Source organism: Lolium rigidum, chromosome 2 (assembly GCF_022539505.1).
Source record: "Lolium rigidum isolate FL_2022 chromosome 2, APGP_CSIRO_Lrig_0.1, whole genome shotgun sequence".
Classification (NCBI taxonomy): domain Eukaryota; kingdom Viridiplantae; phylum Streptophyta; class Magnoliopsida; order Poales; family Poaceae; genus Lolium; species Lolium rigidum.
Genome location: NC_061509.1, coordinates 219,848,752 through 219,867,389, shown reverse-complemented (window position 1 = coordinate 219,867,389; position 18,638 = coordinate 219,848,752). Strand labels below are relative to the sequence as shown.

General features: G+C 48.9%; 2 protein-coding genes across 2 annotated transcripts; both read right to left on the bottom strand.

The window, feature by feature from the left end:
- Window positions 1-1,379: 1,379 nt before the first annotated feature.
- LOC124688166 lies at window positions 1,380-2,130 on the bottom strand. Its single transcript, XM_047221883.1, has one exon. The coding sequence runs from the start codon at window positions 1,944-1,946 to the stop codon at window positions 1,380-1,382; it is 567 nt and encodes a 188-aa protein (XP_047077839.1). The 5' UTR covers window positions 1,947-2,130.
- A 9,837-nt stretch (window positions 2,131-11,967) lies between these two features.
- On the bottom strand, window positions 11,968-15,056 carry LOC124688165 (short-chain dehydrogenase/reductase family 42E member 1). Its single transcript, XM_047221882.1, has 5 exons — window positions 14,867-15,056; window positions 14,121-14,463; window positions 13,633-13,901; window positions 12,897-13,096; window positions 11,968-12,547 (listed from the first exon to the last, which is right to left on the bottom strand). Exons 1-5 carry the CDS (start codon window positions 15,054-15,056, stop codon window positions 12,101-12,103), a joined length of 1,449 nt encoding a protein of 482 aa, XP_047077838.1. The 3' UTR covers window positions 11,968-12,100.
- Window positions 15,057-18,638: the final 3,582 nt, after the last annotated feature.

Below are 18,638 nucleotides of genomic sequence, written 5' to 3'. Positions count from 1 at the left end.
GCAGTTCCCTTTGTGTTAAAGGCTTGAGGAGAATAATATGTTGCCTTTGTGGCGAGGCGCTCGAAGCTTGTTGTATCCGCACTTCTCGTGTGGGCCCTCCTTCGTGTGCGTCACCCTTGCCTCCCCTCATGTATTTATGTCGGATGTACTGGTCACACATCGAGTTATATGCAACAAGTGATGGGGATTATTTCCCCGTAAACCTCGAAAAAAGGAAAACAATTGTTCCTTGCAAAAACCTACTAGTGCCATTATCTAGCTGTTTTCTGTTTGAGATAGAAATATTTTGTTCGATTCGTATTAGCTTGTACTATATGTCAGCATGTCAACTTCCATTGCTTTCTCTCTCCGTCAAGAAAGATGCAACCACGAAGCAGCAAACCACACAAGTAGATTGCCCGAATTCGTGTGTGCCATAACCCCAATCATTCATTTCTGGTGCTATACTAGCAGTACATCAGCACATGTAACACTTATGTAACAGATTCCGACCTTCTACCTGTTTCCACGCTGCGACGCTTCACCTATGCTCTGAATTACGCCTATTGGTAATCAACTAAATAACTTCTGTTGTAATGTCACTTTTCTGAGAACCCCTAAAGACAAAACGCTTGAAACTAATCTCCTAAAATACGGACGCATGACGATAGTATAGCTCCAACAACATAAATTAACAAGAATTGGTGCAAGATTCGTGTGACTTGTCGGCCTGTGCTTCTCTTCTAGTAATTCTTTAATGTTTCTCGTCTCCTTTGCCGGTGCACCGACACTGCAATCTGGCTCCAGCAGAGTAGTTTCATTAAACTATGAAACTAACTGTTTTTTTATTCGAGCACAGCTAACAAATGTGTTTCATTTTGTATGAACAGTTAGAAGCTTCACCAGCTGTTTGGTACTGTGTAAAGCATTAGCAAAGGCATGTGCCCAGATAGTGCTGTGTAAACCATTAGCTGGTAGCAACTGGAAAGATGGTTGTGTTCTTCAGATCTCACCCAAGAACATACTCGCACGAATCTGCATTAACTTTTATTTACGCAGGAGGCAAAGAAGATAAGGAATCGACCAAACATTTACATCGCCCGACGAACCCAAAAAGAATGGAAAGAACCAACATACAATTCGGCATCTATACGTAGGAACATCAGATCTACATACACCAACAAAAAATAGAACAGCACGGTTGTAAACTACTGCGATTCTAAGTAAATTCCAGCATATATATAGTTGTCTTGTACATTCCACCATTGATCTCGCACCTCATACCTGAACCTTGCTGTTCTTGATCTTGTCGTCATACCCATTGCTGGATCCCATGGACGGAGACCGCCAGATCTTAGTCATATCCCACCAAAGAACAGACGTACGGACTGGATGGATCCTCAGTGCGCCATGGCTTGCCCGTACTGGAAGCTCCTCTGTGTGTAAGCGAACTGCTGCGCGGCCGGCTTGCACTGCGCCTTGTGCTGCGCCGCGGCAGCCGACGTGGGCAGCGAGTTCTTGTAGCTGTGCGTGGTGGGGAGCGAGTGCGAGGACACGACGAAGCGGCGCACCCCGGAGCGCATCTTGTAGAGGACGTGCGCGAAGGTGCCCCTGCTCTGGCGCCCCAGCGCGGCCACCTCCTCCTCGTTCATCTCGAGGTCGCCGGCGAAGCCGAGCTTCTTGGAGAGCAGCCAGCCGACGCCCCAGTCCCACCAGCGCTTGATGGGGCCGGCGGCGCCGAAGGCGGCGGCGAGGGAGGGGGCGGACTGGGAGCGGCGGAAGGCCCACTCGGCGGAGGCGGAGGAGATGGGCTGGATCTTGCCGGAAAAGCTGGAGAGCCTCTTGCGGAGCCCCATGAGGTGGCTCTCCGACTTGGGTCCGACGCCCTGGAAGGTGGGCAGGTCGTCCCTGAGCGGCCGCGCCGGCAGGAACCTCGCCTTCTGGATGTTCTCCAGGATGGTGGCCATGGCGATCGACCAAGCAAGAAACAGAGAGAGGAGCTGGAATGAGAAGGTCGGGACTCAGGAGCTAGCTAGCAGCAATGGAGTTCCTCTTCTTCGCCAGATCTCCTCTGTTCTTGCTTGCTTGCTATGGGGGGTTGGCGGGGACGGACAGGGGAAGTCGTGTGTGTGTATATGTGGTGGTGGCGGGCGGGCGGGCGGGCGCGGCGGTTCCGTCCGTCGTAGCTGCGTGGACAGGCTGGTTTTATCAGTCAGCCAGGCATCGGGGGCCACGAAGGAGGGCTGCCTGCAGTTGAAAGCTTCGCGCACAACTGGAGCCGCGTTGGCTGGCAAATCATGGGCGTCAGCTGCTGCTGGTGAGTACCACCTGGCAGTGGCACCTGCTGCCGTTCTTTGACGTCCACCACGTGGAGAAGAAGCGTCTGACTGACTCTGCTCGCTGTCGGGACAATTCTACTGATCCGATCCTCCATCCTGGCCTAGGTAGCCGTACGTACGTACGTGGAACGCGAGGAAGTTTCTTGTGTGAAACTCAAACCGGCCACTCTCAACTTTTCTACACGTTCTAGACGTATGGCGGCGTGGAGCGGCAAATATGCTGCGAATTGTCGCCAGCTGGCTGTCGTCCTGGGATCAAACGGGCAGCTCTCGCTTCCACTCAGGCTGCAGTTGTACGACGAGGGTCAGTTAGTCGATTTTAGACTAGTCATAATGGAGAGTAACATATAATACTCCCTCCGTTCTGGTTTGTAAGTCACAATTTTTAAATATCTTGACCCAAGGTACTAGCTGAATGGGTCTCATTTTCTCTCTTTCATTGGTGCATGTAGCCCCTTTCTCTCCCTCATTGGTGCATGCATTCTCTTTCTCTCCCTCATTGGTGCATGCAATCATTTTCTCTCCCTCATTAAATAAAATTATGCCTTAGAGGTGGGGGTTATGGGACAAATAGTTTTTGGAAATATGCCTTACACTCTAGGACGGAGGGAGTAGTAACATGCACATGTTACTACTCTATGTTACTAGCTCCATAGTGGGTACTAACATATATGTGGTGTCATGCAAAGCCATATTAATTAGGTTGTAGACTCATCTTGTATTGGGAAGTGTGATGTTATGGTAACATAGCTAGTTAGACTAGTCATAGTGGGGAGTAACATAGAGTAGTAACATTATGCATGTTACTACTCTATGTTACTACCTCCATAGTGGATAGTTACTATATGTGGTGTCATGCATGTTATATTAATTAGATTTGTAGACTCATCTTGTCTTGATAAGTGTGATGTTATGGTAACATAGCTAGTTACCACCTCACTCTCTTTCTTCATTTATTATCATGCCATGTCACCAAAATGCATTGGGGTGTGTGATGTTACTAGCTATGTTACTCCCACTATGAGTAGTCTTACCACCTCACTCTCTTTTTCATTTATTACCATGCCATGTCACCAAAATGCTTTGGGGTGTGTGATGTTACTAGCTATGTTACTCCCACTATGAGTAGTCTTAGGCATCTTGTGTAAACTTCAAACTCATATTGACCATCTAGTTTAACTGTTATCAGGTCTATCAAGCTGTCAGCAAGAATCGTTGTGTCATGAGCTAACTACTCTTGTTCAGGTAGCACTTATAAAAAGATCATATCAAAACCAACAGCGGGAAGCACAATTTGACTGTTGTAGTGCTTTCTCTGCGGTATGCATGAGAGTCGCTTCTAGGAACTCTAACAGTGACATGAGTACCATCAATCGCCCTAACACAATCATAACATGAATATAAACAAATTGTTAGACCTCAGTGTAATACGATTGTGTCATGAACTACAATCCAGAGTTGCTCACCCTGAAATATGGAAGCCATCGGTATCTATATTTGATCTCTGGGCAAGTACGAGCAGACGGCGGCTGGTCATCTCTTCCCTGAGTTTTCCAATAGAATACACGATTTGCTTGAAATACCGAGTCATTGTCTCGGTCGGTTTCCTCCATGTGTTGTCGATCACTCGAAATTTCTGGTTATGACCAAAAACATGAAGGAACATTGTCACTTGCTATTCGACATAGGTGCGAATGCTATCTTTCAGGAACCCCCTAAACCTTAATGTGGTCAAAAGGGGTTAAAAGGGGCTCCTTTTCATCCTAAGCATGCTGATAGCCTCTACATCGTTGTTGTTGTTGGAGATGTAGTTCAGATATTTTTATCCTATCTCTATCACGTTCAAACATGGGAGCATATGCGATGAAGGGCTTGGCATCTAGATCAAAAGCATCCAGGCTTGAATCACATCTATGAGGGCAGATGCGAACATAAAGCTTCATATAGGCATCTTAATTAAGTCGGTGTTGCATAAGTAAAAGCATTTATGTTGCATAAATAAAAGCGAAATTGTCAAGAAGTTGAAACTAACAAGCTAAGGAGCCAACGGTGGGGGCGGGAGGGGGGTTATAGGTTCTTATAGCCTTGGTTGAAGACAACAACATGTTGAAGCCGGAGACGAGAGGAAAACTAGGTGGTGGAGACGACGAGGGCTTGTCAGTGCCGATCTATGAGCCCCTCTGTTGTCGGTGCGAGAGAAAAGAGGGAGACGGAGGCGGTAACGGAGATCTGAGAAGTTGGAGCAGTCGGTGCCGCAAATCAAAATCGTCGGCCTCATCGCTGCCCGTGAGGAAAAAATGATGATGGATTTGTTCTCCACCGGTGTTGGCCGACTAAGAGGATGGTAAGCCTACATTTCTCGCCAAAGCGCAAAGCCAAATTTTCAGCTCCCGCCATCAGCAAACTTGCTACCCGCTCCCATCTCTCTTTTTGCCTAGGCCAACGCATGTCCAACGACAACACTCGATTCGACCATGCCTCGTGGGCCTATCCTGGGATGCTTTATAGTTCGTGCCAACCAAGAATGTGAAACCCGGTTAGCAACTGAACTACCAATTTTCGCATCCGTGGAGCCGAGAAACAAATTCGCGAGCAACCAAACTAACCGTGAGTGTCCTGTCCTGTCCTGTCTGATTTGCACTTGCTAGTATTCGCTGGAATCTATGATCAATCCATGATCATCTCAATGATATACAGGAGTAGTTAGCTCATATCTTTACCCCCAAAAAAGGAGTAGTTCGTATAAAAGGTCCGGAAGCGGCTGTACTACGTTTATGTGGGCAGGTCCGGGCTCCAGTCTCAGAAAACGCAAAAGGATACACAGGAGAACATGGGGTTGTGCTAATCATCCAGACGCCATGCATGGCCCCTTGTTCCTACCGGAACGGTTTGTCATCTTCCAGGTACTCATGGGAGACTTTAAGGCAGGCCTTTCCATGAACAGGCGCCCTAGCTTTCGATCGTGCACGCCACTGAATCAATGATGCCATATGCAATGCATTCACAAGCATCTTTCACGCTCAGCGATCCAGCGTAGTTCATGCCAGAATCAGGGGACGACGGCCGGCCGGCCTACAGCATTCCACCGTGTGTTCCCTATGCGACGGTGACGCGCAATACGAGCATGTTCCAACCGGAGTTGTTGGTCCCAGGCGCCGGAGAGAAGATGTGGCTCTGGAGGAGCGCGCGGCGCAGGCCACACAGCGCGGCGGCGGCTGTACAGACTGCCGTTGGGAAGTCCAGCTCCGACACAACACTCGGCCGGCCCCCCAATCGTCGGTTGCTTCCTCCCGCCGACACCAACCTCTGCTAAATGAGACGGCGAGGTAGGTTAGGTAGGTGGAAGAAGAATCACCCCTCCCGAGTGGAGGGCCACAACCGCCGCTCGTCTGTTCCTTTCTTCCCTCTTATTCGTTCTCTGCCAATTTCCTCTCTTCCGTCGTGGAAGCAGTTTGACTGACCCCCCACCTGTCTGTCGTCACTGAACTGAAGCATCAGGTTGTAATATGCTCCGTTCGCGCTCCCTGTTCAGAGGTTGGTGGTGCCGTAGTGGTGGTAGCTATAAGCAAAAAACAAAACCAAGCAAGGCAAATACCTCAACTGAGTTTTTATATGCCTCTTCTGCACAAGTGCACAGGCAAAGATAGAGACCTTTTGCAACTGCGCTGGCTAGCTGTGGTACGCGAGCAAAACGAGCCGTGTTTAGTTCCCAGATACTATTATACAGTTCAGAGTGTATCTTTCACGTTTTCGTCGGTGGACGGTCACGTTCGACCCGACAGTGAATCTTTTTTGCGGGTTACAGTGACTTGTTACAGCCTCTGGAAACAAAATACATCAGATAGTTGGGATAGTATAGTATAATCCGGCCATGTGCGGATGTGCTAACACCTTTGGTTTCATTTTCTTTTGAGGGAAAGAAGGGGCTTTATTCATCTGATAATAAGTCACAAAGTCTGGTGGGTTTGTAAGCCACAAACGGTGACAGAAAACTCGGCCTAGAGCATTTGTAGCTACGACACGAGCGTCGCCATTTAAAATCCCTGCTTTCATGATAAAATCTAACTGAATTGAAACGGCTAGATCGGATACCACTCTCAGCTAGGATGGAGGTATACATAAACTTTCACCTTTCAGAGAATTTATAACCTCCAAGCAGTGTGAGGAAACATGGATCCTTGTCACTCCCAGATCCTCCGCAAGCGACAGGGGCTTCGGAACATGCCATTCCTTCTAGGGTCGCTGGATGTGAGATGCCATCGATTGTCCTTTGGTTCATGAAATGCTCATGTAAAACATGGGCAGCATACCTTTCAGGGATCTTTGGTAAGAAGGGGCAAAAGACCCCCAACACTGATCCATGTCATCTGAATTTGCCAACAAATCAACAAAAAAGCATCAAGAAAGAAGTGTGTTCTGTCATATCCAACGTACATAACAACTGGAAACAAGGAAAGTGCATTCTTCTAATTAAGATACTTTAGAAAGAGAAAGAAAATGTCCTATAATCTCGGCATTGAAGTTGATGTTACTGAACCTGACATGAAGTATGCAGACAAAAAGTGCCAAAAAGGAATTAGCCTACTAGAACGCTTCACACTAGTTTATGTTAGGTCAAAAGATTTTCTAAGGCATATCTCAAAGAAGAGCATGCATCTCCAAGACCACAGAAATGTCAATACAGATGGTCATGATGTTCCATTACCAAGCTCTACATCTGTAACATCTCCAAGATCGAACCATAAAATTTGACTAATGCAATTTGGAACTGAACCAACAAGAACAGAGAAGAGCAGGCTTACGAATTGGTGTGTTCAGACAAAGATACTTTTTTGTGTGGAAAGAAACAGTTGCCAAACCTCACTGGTGCATTATGTAAATGTGTTATCAAACTAAAGCAAGAAAAATTGCTTCAACACGTAACAGATACTATGGATATAGTATAACAGTTCTGAGAACACATTATGTAATATGCCTCTGTGTTTCGGCTTCATGTTGAGAGGTTGGTGCTGCCGTAGTGGTGGTAGCTACGAGCGAAAACAAAACAATGCAAGGCAAATAACTCAACTGAGTTTTTATATTCCTCTTATGGACAGGCAAAGATAGAGACCTTCCGCAGATGCGCTTGCTAGCTGTGCTACGCGAGCAAAACGAGCTGTGTTTAGAGCATCTCCACTCGTCCCCCCGACGAGGCCCCGAGCGACGTTTTTTCCATCCGGACGGCGAAATTCGGCCCAGTCGCGCCCCCGTTTCCTCGTTTTCGTCCGGATTTGGCCCTTAATCCATCCGGCGAGCCCACGCCACCCCCGCCCCCCCGGGGCGCGCTCGGGGCTCCGGACGAAAGATTTTGGCGCGAAACGGCGTGTGGACCCGCGTAGTCGGCGACTGGAAAACCAAATCCTGTCGATTTTCCCTCCAATTTGCTTGCATATCCCCATTCCCTCCAATTTGTTTGCATATCCCCATTCTCTCCCGCCGAAATCCCCCAATCTCCTCGTCTTCCAGCTCCAGTTCCTGGCGGCATCTTCTCGTCCACCACCACTCTCCTCCTCGTCTTCTCGTCCACCACAATGCCGCCGAAGGCGCCGGCGAGGAAGATGCGGGCGAAGAAGACGAAGCCGCCGGGCATGTCGAACGCCGAGTGGGCGGCGGACGAGAAACGGCGCGAGGTGGAAACAAGCGCCAGGGCGGAGAGGGTGAAAAGAGCCGCCGCCAAGAGGTCGGCGGAGGCGGCCCAGGACGAACAAGCGAGGCTGATCAGCATGGCCTATAGCGGCGGCATGTTCCCCGGCCAATGGCCGACGCAAGGTACAACAAGTTCCCCGTCTTCCTTCTCGCCTTCGCTGTACTCGCCGTCGCCGAGTGCCGTGTTCCAAGAGGGCGCCTACGTCCAACCGTCCAAGCCCACACCGTCGCCGCCCGAGCTTGACGTCGGCGGCGGCGGCCTGTTCGAGGGCACCTCGCCGGCCCTGCGACGAGGGCCGCTCGCGTTCGGTGCGATGGCGGCGCCGAACGAAGAGGAGATCCACGAGATGATCACCTCCGGCTCCGCCGCCGCCGGCTGCGAGCCCGGGGTTCTTCATGACCGCCGCCGGCTGCGTGCCCGGGGTTCTTCACGCAAGAGGAGACGAGGGCGACGGCAGCCGTGGCGGCGCGCAACGAGCATCGGGAGGATGTTGCCGACGGAAGCCAAGCCGTCGAAGAAGAAGGCGAGGAAGAAGAAGAGCCAAGCGAAGCCGCCGCCAACTCGTCGAAGGGGAAGAAGAAGAGGAAGAAGGACTCGCCGCCTGCCGAACCGCGTATCAAATGGACGCCGAAGGAAGAGGAGTGCCTCGCCGAAGCTTGGATGACCGTGTCCACGAACGGCATAATCGGGGCCAATCGGTCGTTCGACACATACTCGGTTTCGAGTGAGGCGGGCGTACGAGGAACGCAAGCTCGTCGATCCCTACTTCAACAAGACGAACATGAACGTGTACCGGGGAGACAAGGCAATGGCCACCCATTGGGGGATCATGCGGACGGCGTGCAGCAAATGGCACGGCGTACGGGAGGAGATCGACAAACGGCCGATCGGCGGCCACGACTTGGAGCAAAGGGTATGGTCCGCCGGCCCTACACCACCGAGGTACATCGTCGTTAGCTGACCCGTATCGCCGTGCTCTTTTTCCCCAGCTGCGCCGAGCTTTGGACATGTACACGGACGACACCGGCCTGCAGTTCAAGTTCCTCAACGTCTACGCCCGCCTCGAGAAGTGCGAGAAGTGGAAGGAAGTTCGCACGTCCCTCTCGAAAAGCAAGACCGAGCGAGTACAACCCCGACGCTCCGCCGGCTTGCGCGGCGGAAGGGCGCCCGAGCTCGGCCGGAAGAAGCGAGAAAGAGCTCAAACGGACGGACAATCCCGCCGACAGGATGCGGGCGTCGATCGACAAGTGCTTGGGCCGACTTGAGATCGCACGCCGACGGGAGGAACGACAAGTTCGACGGCAGGTGGCGGGAGATGCTCGCCAACCAAGGCGCCCGGATCGCCCTGCCGAAGACGACGGTGGCGGCGAAGAAGAGGAACACGGACTTGGCGTTCCTCATGGGCGGCGGCGACATGGAACCGATGGACGAGGAGACGAGGAATTGGTACCGGGGCCACCGCAACGACATCCTCCGAGCCACTACGTCGTCTCCGCCGGCTCCTACCTCGTCTACCTCACCATCTACCTCGTCGACTGCGGCCGCGCCGACGTCCACCGCCGCTGCTTCATCGTCGCCCGCCGCAGCCGCTTCGGCCACGGCGTGTGAGGAAACCGGTCCGTCGGACACCGTCGTGCCGGCCGGGACCGCCGACGAGCTCTGTCTCCGTGTAATTTCCCTCCGATCGCCGATCCGTGGCTGATCCTTTTGCTCCTTTTGCCGATCAACTGCTCGTACTTGTAGCGCGGGACGGCGATTTGTTTGAATTTAAACTCTATCCGCCGAACTCCGGGTGGACGACTGGAAATATGGTACTCCCCACGCCTTAATTTCGTCCAATCCGGCGGTAGTTTCGTCCGGATTTGGGCGTGGGGAGCGCCAACGAGTGGGGATGCTCTTAGTTCCCAGATACTATTATACAGTTCAGAGTCGAAAATGCTTATCTCAACGCGGGCATAGATGCTCCTGTATTCGCTGTCTGTATTTACAATTTTCTATTTGGCTGGCATGATCCACATGTGGGTCCCGTGTAATAATGGTTGCCCAAAGTCGTTGCATCTAGACATGGACGAGTAGGTGTCGCACGCTTGCTTCACCATGACCTTTTATCAGGTTTGGCTTGTAGTGAGCTGGAGCTAGACGCATGTTAAAACCTGACAATACTAGATGCATGGCACGGCTCCCATTTAATGTTTTTTTGTCTGATACGGGGTACATTACATACGGCAGACTGCAACGGTGTAGAAAACGTGCCCTACACATATCGCCATGCTCACATGGACGATGAGGATAGCGTGTGCAGCTGTGCCCGGGAGCAGAAATGCTCTTCCCGTTCAGAGTGGGTATCTTTCACATTTTCGTCGGTGAACAGTCATGTTCGGCCTGACAGTGACTTGTTACAGCCTCTCAAAACAAATGACATCAGATAGTTGAGGTATGTGTAGTATAACCCGGCCATGTGCAGATGTGCTGCAACCTTTGGTTCATGAAAAGCGCATGTAAAACATGGGCAGGATACCTTTTAGAGATGGCAAGGCTAGGGATCTGCCGGAAATCACAAATCTAGCCCAAGCTACACATAGCTAGTTTTTTTTGGAAAATCCAAAAACAGCATTCTTAAGTTTCAAAAAGTTCCAAAAACAATCCCATATGTAGATAATAAAGTGTTTATCAACATGCAAAAAAATCAACTCCAAATATGTTTTAGTCTTGGCAATGTAAAAATGACAAAATCTGACCTCTAAAAGTGTGAACACAGCGTGCCTGCTATATATGTTCCTCAAAATAGGCTTTCGCCCCACTATATTAATATAGCAACCACACGATACAACGAGCACGCTGGACCGCAGCACAAACAAGCCCAAAAGAAAAAGACACAAAAAGAAAGAAAAGAGAAACAAAATGCCATCATCGGCAGCTCGACGGAAAAACGAAGACGAGTCGCCACCGCTGCGCCCTCCGGACACGTCCCACCACGCTCGTTGCACTCTGGATCGCCCCCATACCAAGCAACACCTCCAACAAGGAAAGCGACGACAACGCCGCTGCTGCCCGGACAGTCCTAGGGCTTCCCCCGGTACGCGGCGGGGGTGAGGAGGGAGGTACACCCGATGCCCTTCAGGAAGGAAGGATGGCACCCGCAGGCGTCACCGCATCGGTGCCGAACGAGCCGGCGAGGATTTCTCCTGACCCCAACCAACACCACCCTGAACGATCCGAAGAGCCCACCCAACATGTCGCCCACCAGCATGCGCCACCACGGTCTTGACTACAACTTCGTCGTCTCGCTGCGGACTCCGTCGCGAGGCCTAGAGGAAGGAAAGGGACAGCGGTTAAGGGGCGGTAGCACCGCAGCTGTGCGGGAGGGCACTACCTCCACCGCCTTCGCGGTAGCCGACCGGGCGTAGCAGCAGAGACACACCAGGCCCGAACTGGCCCGGCCGGGGCCAAACTGGCCCGTTTAGTCTCCGCCGCCGCGCTGCAGCAAGCCGGCTGGCAGTACCGCCACAACCTTACCCACCGCCGCACCTCTAGGGAACGACCACAGCGCGTGTAGGGCAGCCCATCCAAGCCCAGATTGGGCCCAAGCTGGTCCAGATCTGGGCCGAGATGACCCTGCCGGCGACCAGCCTGCCGCCTACCCGCGCCACACCGCCAAGGAGCAGCAACGTCGCCACCGTATCCACCCAGCCGCGCCTGACCGACAACCGCCGAAGAGCACCACCGCGGGCGTCGAGCGCCGCGCCTCCTTGCCACGCGCACGGGGAATGGCCGGCCGGCCGCCGCCGACACCGCACGAGCAACGCCCAACGGCACGCGTCAGCGGCGGCGGAGGGGAGGGGGAGGAGAAGGGGGGCCGGGCAGCAGCGCTAGTTAGGGTTAGCTCCCTCTCGCCCGCGCGGGGGGCGAGAGCGAGCACGAATCCACTTCAGTTAAATGACCGCTATATATGTTACCGAAGCCTCAGAAGGGTACTTTACAGCAAAATATCACATCTGCTGTGGCATTTTGGCTCGAATCTACTGTTATGGAGTTCCCAAACAGCATGTAAAGTAGTACAACACAAATTTTACACACCAGCCTCACTTTGGTCATGCTACCTTTGCTTACTCTCTCTTGCTCTCTTGAGCAGAAACTGGAGGGAAAAGAACCCCAGGGCAGAGGTTTGCCAGAACCACCCTGTAGCGTTCCTTGGGTCAACCTTTCTCGCCAGGAACCAGGCATAGATGCCTTCCAAGACGTGCAGTGCAACCGAGACCACAAGGACGAGACGAATCACCAGCATTGAGCGGAAGACAAATAAATGGAGGGCAAGCACCCATTTCAGTGGACCAACAGGTGGAAGGCAAGCAGCTGAAAACACAGCGAGCATCCCCAATGTTACTGCCAACCAGATAAATATTGTCGGTCCATCAAGCTCTCTCCTCTTCCGTTCCTGCCAATAGGAGATAGTTGCAGCCAAGCCTTCCTGGGGACTCGTTATTGGCACATAGCCAAGTTCCCCCTTAGCCTTCAGATATGAAAAGTAGTGTGTAACACCCACCTGTCACAGTGAACTACCAGCATTAGTATATGATCCACGTACACATGGACTATCATTTGTTTGTTTCCACTAATCAGTCATCAATACTAATACTATAGAAAGCCTACTTGCTTAGACATGCATAAGTATTTCAGCAAACATATCCCTTGAATATGACTATTTTCAAAGCAAAGCAACACTGAAATAGCCGTGGCTGGTATACTGTATATGAATCATCTCATTTTATTAGGCGAATAGGTTTAAAATCATAGCAAAAAAAGAAGAGAAACCCGAAGGATGGCACAAATTCTGAATCAAGATAAGGAATTGCACTATGTAAACACATTAAAACATGACAAATAGACTTTACCTTGTATACTTCAGCAGGAAGAACAAGAGGCTGAGGAATCCATTTACTATCTAACCATGGATAGAACAGTGTGGATATGAACAAAATAATTCTTGAAATTGTGAGGGCTACCGAAGTATCTAGTGTAACTCGAGGAACCGTATAGCCCAATTTTCTGAGTAAGGGGCTGATGATAAATTCGAAACTGTTAACAGGCTCTCCTGTAAAAACAATCAACCAATACCATGCATAATAAGTAACAATTCAATTATACAGCAACTCTAAATACTATACTTCTTAGAGGTTGTACCAAGTGTAAACAATACTAGTAATAAAACATCAAGTACATGTCACTGATAAATTCGTAAGGATGAGCTTTTAATTATCTGAGTTCAGCAAAAGGAAAAGTAGCAAAAGAAATACTTCCAGGGTTATGTAGTGTAGTGTGAAACAAAAAAGTGCCGAAGTACTTTCAGTACGTAGTGTAGTGCTACAAGTAGAATAGATATCCTTAACATTAACAATGCCTCTATTGTAAACATCAAGGATCAAATCACCAACATTCGCTTAGTGGTTTTTTCTCCTAGAGCAACTACACTTGCAAGTTAACTAGATAAAACCAAAAAGGACACAGAAAAAAAAAACAGAAGCCAGGATTAAAATTCAGAACATATTTCATGAATTTTACTGGGTAAAGGTAAACAAATTTGATAATACTAAGGCAGCAGTAGATATCATGCAGGCTAAAAAGAATTACCATCACATATGAAATATGCTTGACCGGCTGCTACAGGAGTTCCCTTCCTGCCAGGAATGTCATCTAAAAGTCCCATGCTTGCCAATATCAGTGCAAGAACAAGATTATCTGCATAGACCCAATCTGTCTTCACATTTGGACCCCCAATCTTAAAGGATGCTAATCCCAATTTTGCAAGGGACATGATCCTTGGAAGATGACGCTCTTCACCTGGACCATATATAGCAGCCGGGCGAATTGCACATGTATAAAGACGAGTACTTTTACTCCTGTAGACAAATATGAAATCAGTAAGACAACCTGTTTGGTGTCAAGTACTGCCACATGCTAGTCTGAGTTCCAAACAAAACAAAATATTTTTTTTGTTGCTTTGGACATACAACAATCTAAGAAGTTGCGCTTGTGCAGATACTAGAACTAGCATATTGCATGGCATTGATGCAGAGGCAGACAAATGCATATTGTGACCAAAAATACGATTAACTTACTTAGCTTGCCGGCCATTACTCTTCAATACCAGCTGTTCAGCAATTGATTTACTACGCCCATAAGCATCAACATGATCTTCGATAGGAAAATAAGGCAACGTCTCGTCACCATTTACGATGGGCTTCCCCCCAAACACCACGTTATACGTGCTTACATACACAAGCCTTCTAACACCATGCTCGTGGCAAGCATCCAGTACATTGCACGTCCCGTTTATATTGACCTCGTCTGTCCGTCCTGCTTGTACCATTTCTTTCCCAGACATGCCATATGAGGCGAGGTGGAAGACACAGTCCACCCCGCGGACAGCTTTCCCAACATCCTCCTTCTTTCTAACATCCCCTGCAACACGCCTCAAGACATTTGATAATTCAGTGCGCGCATAAGGCATGATTACATAATTCAAGGCATGATGCTAATCGAGACTGTTAGTGTTAGTTCTACTGTGTAAAGAGTAATCATCCCTACTTGAAGCCAAACAAATAAGCCGTGTAGTAGTGACAGACTGCCAGTGAAGTCTCCTTGGAATAGACACTAATTTGCAGCTTGAGTCAGTGGTAGAAGTATAACCTAGTAACAACTGATAGCAGCATAGTGCATCCTAATTCGAAAAGCAGATCTCCAAATTGCGTGCATCTAAATCGCATGGAGCAAGCTGTCTACCACATTAACTGAAACTGCATTTGAGGGGTTTAGTTATACTGAAGCAGAACCACGGTAACTTGAGCGAGTGAGAGGGAGGCACCTTGGATCAAGCGGGCGCCGGCGTCGAGTAGCTGCTGGGACCAGGGGGAGGAGGCGCGCAGGTCGAGGGACCGGACCTCCTGGGCGCCGCGGCGGAGCAGCTCCAGGCAGAGGGCGGCGCCGACGAAGCCCAGCCCGCCCGTCACCGCGAACCGCGCGCCCTCGATCCCCTCGTTCTCGCTCAGATGCATGTTCTCGCCTCCCCCTGTCTCTGCGCCGAGCGTGGGATTCGGGGCCGGAAAAAACAAGGGCCGATGCAGTACAGCGCGTCACTGACGAGCTCCTCTTTGCAAAACGTGGAGATTTTTTTTTCTTCTTTTGAGCGAAGCAAAATACGGGAGTATTTCGAGCTAGGTTTCTCAGCTGAATATGATTTCATTTTTAAAAATTTAAAATCTAAGAGCATTCTCAACTGCGTCTCTCAAACAGCTTTCAGCACCCACATCCATCAAGTCTATCGCCCTCTCAGCGAAAATTTAAAAAATAAATAGTGTACCAAAATAATAAATAGTCTAGCAAAGAAATAAATATTATAGCATGTAAATAAGTAAGTTTACAATAAAAAAAATTATAGAAATAAAATAAGTATGTATGACTTCCAACAAATCTATCGCTCTCTTAGCAAAACTCGGGAAAGACGTTTTGGTAAACAAGCCGTGCATGTCTCGTATGATTCAAAATCAAACGAAGTTAGAAGACCATCACCATTGAGCTTTTTCATGTGTTTTTTCACATATATAACGCAAAAGACAATGACCTAAATAGGTAGGACTCAAATCATTAGGCCGGAGCCTTTTAGCACTTACATTTTAAACAAGTGCAACATCAAGATTCAAAATAAATAATCCATTTAAATGGGAGCAAAAGTTATAAATATAGAATTCTTAGAGCTCACACAACCATTGTTTTCACTCGCAAATGAATAGCCATCCTTCATCAAACATGAGGGAGATTACATGTTTGATCCATACTAGGAACAAAATAAAAATTATTCAATTCCATAATAAATCCCGACGGAAGGTGGAATTGCATGACACCGATAGACAACAAAGCAACACTTGTAGTATTTCTGGTGTGAAAATCCCCTTCTCCTTTCAGCACTTCCCTAGTCCCTAATAGCCCATGCATTGAATAACTACTATATTAAACCTTAACAAGCTTGATTTTTCTCCAAATTTTGGTTAATTTTTGGATTAGTGTTGAGCTGACACGTGTGTTCTGTTGTGATTTATTACTGCGTGTTTATCTCCGTGTATCATTTCGGTGCTCCCTAAGAATTTTATGGCAGGTTTAGATTCGTTTGATAATGCTTCCAATTCTTGGTGGTGGGTGCTCTTGGGTACTACCGGTGTGGTCATAGCTATGACGATTGAAAGGTAGTGGTGGGCCAAGGTAGGGTCAGCTTTGCACGGGTTCTGCCGGGTACTCATGCAGTTTGTAGAAATCTCTCGATTTTATCACTCTGGTCAAATGGCACCGCTTGACCATTTGTTCCTTATCTCTATTCTCTCTCTCTGTATCTATCATCTTGCCGACCGGCCCAATCCGGCAATCCCATACCTTCACCGGCCTCCCCCGCGCCCCGCCGGAGCTCATCCTTTTTGATCCCCCGCAACTCCGCCGACCTCCATCTCCTGCATCCCAAAATATTGAAATTCATCGGTTCTTACCACCGCCGGCCTGGGTACGGGCGCCATAGACGGTTCATAGTCTCCGCGTGCTGCCCTGGCCTGATGCCCAACAGTGTGCTCGAGCGCCGCCGTCTCCATTTGTTTCCTGGCCAGTCTCCACGTGCTGCCGTGGTTGCCGTTTTGTGCGTTCCCTCGACATGCCCCAACCGCACGCAGCTGCAGGGAGCTGACTCGACTGCCTCTCGAGGATGGCGGATACTAGCCACAGGTGAGGCACGTCCCCTGGTTTTCTGCCTCCCTCGCCGGCCTTCGTCCGCTCCCACTCGCCGGCGGTCAGGCGAGAGCGAGACTCGGTCATCCCTGCTTCGGTGGCCATCCATCCGGGCTTCCGGCATGTTCATGCAGCTACTGCAATTCCAGGCACGCCGTTGACGCCGGGGCAAGGAGGAGGTTTCCCTGCTGCTCTCCACGGACGGCAGCGACCATGCTGCTGCTACTCACCGCCGCCCTGCCTCCGCCGCAGCATGCCGGTGAGCACTCCGGCTGCTGCCGGTTCCCCTCAATCACGAGGTCATGGCTCGGCACCGGGAAGTGTGGCGCTTGCGCGGATACGCGTGGACGATCCAGATTCTAATATTTTCCAATTTGACGGATAAATCGTGGAGCTACGGGCTAGGTGCGGGACGCGGAGATGGACCGGATGGGCTCAAGGCGAGGATGAGCGGCGGCAGGTTCAGGTGGAGCACGTTCTAGATTGGTGGCGTCATGAGTTTCCGACTTGAAAAGAAGCATCGAGCGGCGGACGCCATCGACCGGGACCAAATCGACGTGCAGGCCAGTATTCTCGAACTATTACGTTCCTTGTGGTTCCGCTCGTTCTGACTAATGCATCGGCGGCATGAGCTCCATCCAGATCCTCCCTAACCATCTCTCCAGCAGCAGTCAGATCTGGGCGTGGTGGCTCGGATGTGTGCCCCGGCCGGGAGCCTCTCTGATCCCTGCGTCCTCTGGATCTTCTTCCCCTCTTTATTGCTTTTTTTTTTGCTTTAAGATTTCTTTCTCATATGTTCATCTAATTCTGGTTCATGAAATTGCAATACAAAACGTATAAATTCTCTCTCTTGTGTTCATTAATTCTGGCATACGATTCAATCTAATACTGATAATGGTAATAGAAAAATTCTCTTTAATTTATGCACGCTACAAAAGATAAGTAAAGTTTCTTATGATGAATATTTATTCACTGGATTTTAGCCTGTACATCAACATGACTAATGCAATACATTTAGGTTTCTACTAATTTTGTTTGAGCCTTGCTTATATGGTTTATGAAACTAATCCTATATTTGTTGTTCTATGTTCTATGTTGTTTTTGCTTTTGATATTGCCTTTTTCCTGATCTCTAGAAGTAGTTGCGAGCAATTGAGCGCGCTGTTGTAGAATCAACTGGATGCCATGTTCAATTTTGTACCAAATTTTGTATTCTCAAGTTTTTTTTGAAAGAGTTATCTACCTTTAAATACATGCCATAATGAACATGGAAAATAGAATAGAAGAAGCCATTGGTCCTGTTGTATATTGGTATCATGCACACTCTAATTATATATCAGTTGTTCACTGTTCAAACTGACCACTGTTCATGATTTTTAGAGTTGAACAGGTGCTGCTCATCATCTCCTACATACTTTCTGTAAATATACCATTGGATAACAATATCCTATATACGGCTGCTCTTCCTATTTACACTAGACTAACAATGCCATTGATGCCTTTTTATTCTTGTGTGTTGCCTTATTGAAGGGTTGTTTTTCGTAATTTCCAATCTTGGACACATTTAGACACTTTTAATTTCATTATGTTATAATCTGAAGACTGCAGCCATGTTGGTTTATTTAACAATGTTCATAGAGATTATGATACTGGACAAGATAATTCTGTTTATTAGTTTATGGAGTGCTATTTCTTCTTTGGTTAAATTATCTTGATGGCAGTCAAATCCTTTTTTTTTTGAGAAAACTGCAGCATGAGAGGCTCCTACTGTTGTTAACTTAAAAACAAAAAGGGGTTATGGTAGTCAAATCTTGGGCAGGGGATACAATGCATACATTGGTTTTCAATGCTTTTATGAAAAAAAGGGTTCTC

Bases quoted from the DNA above. Each gene is read 5' to 3' on its own strand.
- LOC124688166 (XM_047221883.1), bottom strand. From the start codon at position 1,946: ATGGCCACCATCCTGGAGAACATCCAGAAGGCGAGGTTCCTGCCGGCG.
- LOC124688165 (XM_047221882.1), bottom strand. From the start codon at position 15,056: ATGCATCTGAGCGAGAACGAGGGGATCGAGGGCGCGCGGTTCGCGGTG. The intron at 13,902-14,120 runs GTAAGTTAATCG...ATTTGTCTACAG, and splicing joins AGTAATGGCCGGCAAGCTAA to GAGTAAAAGTACTCGTCTTT. The intron at 13,097-13,632 runs GTAATTCTTTTT...TTGTTTTTACAG, and splicing joins AGCATATTTCATATGTGATG to GAGAGCCTGTTAACAGTTTC.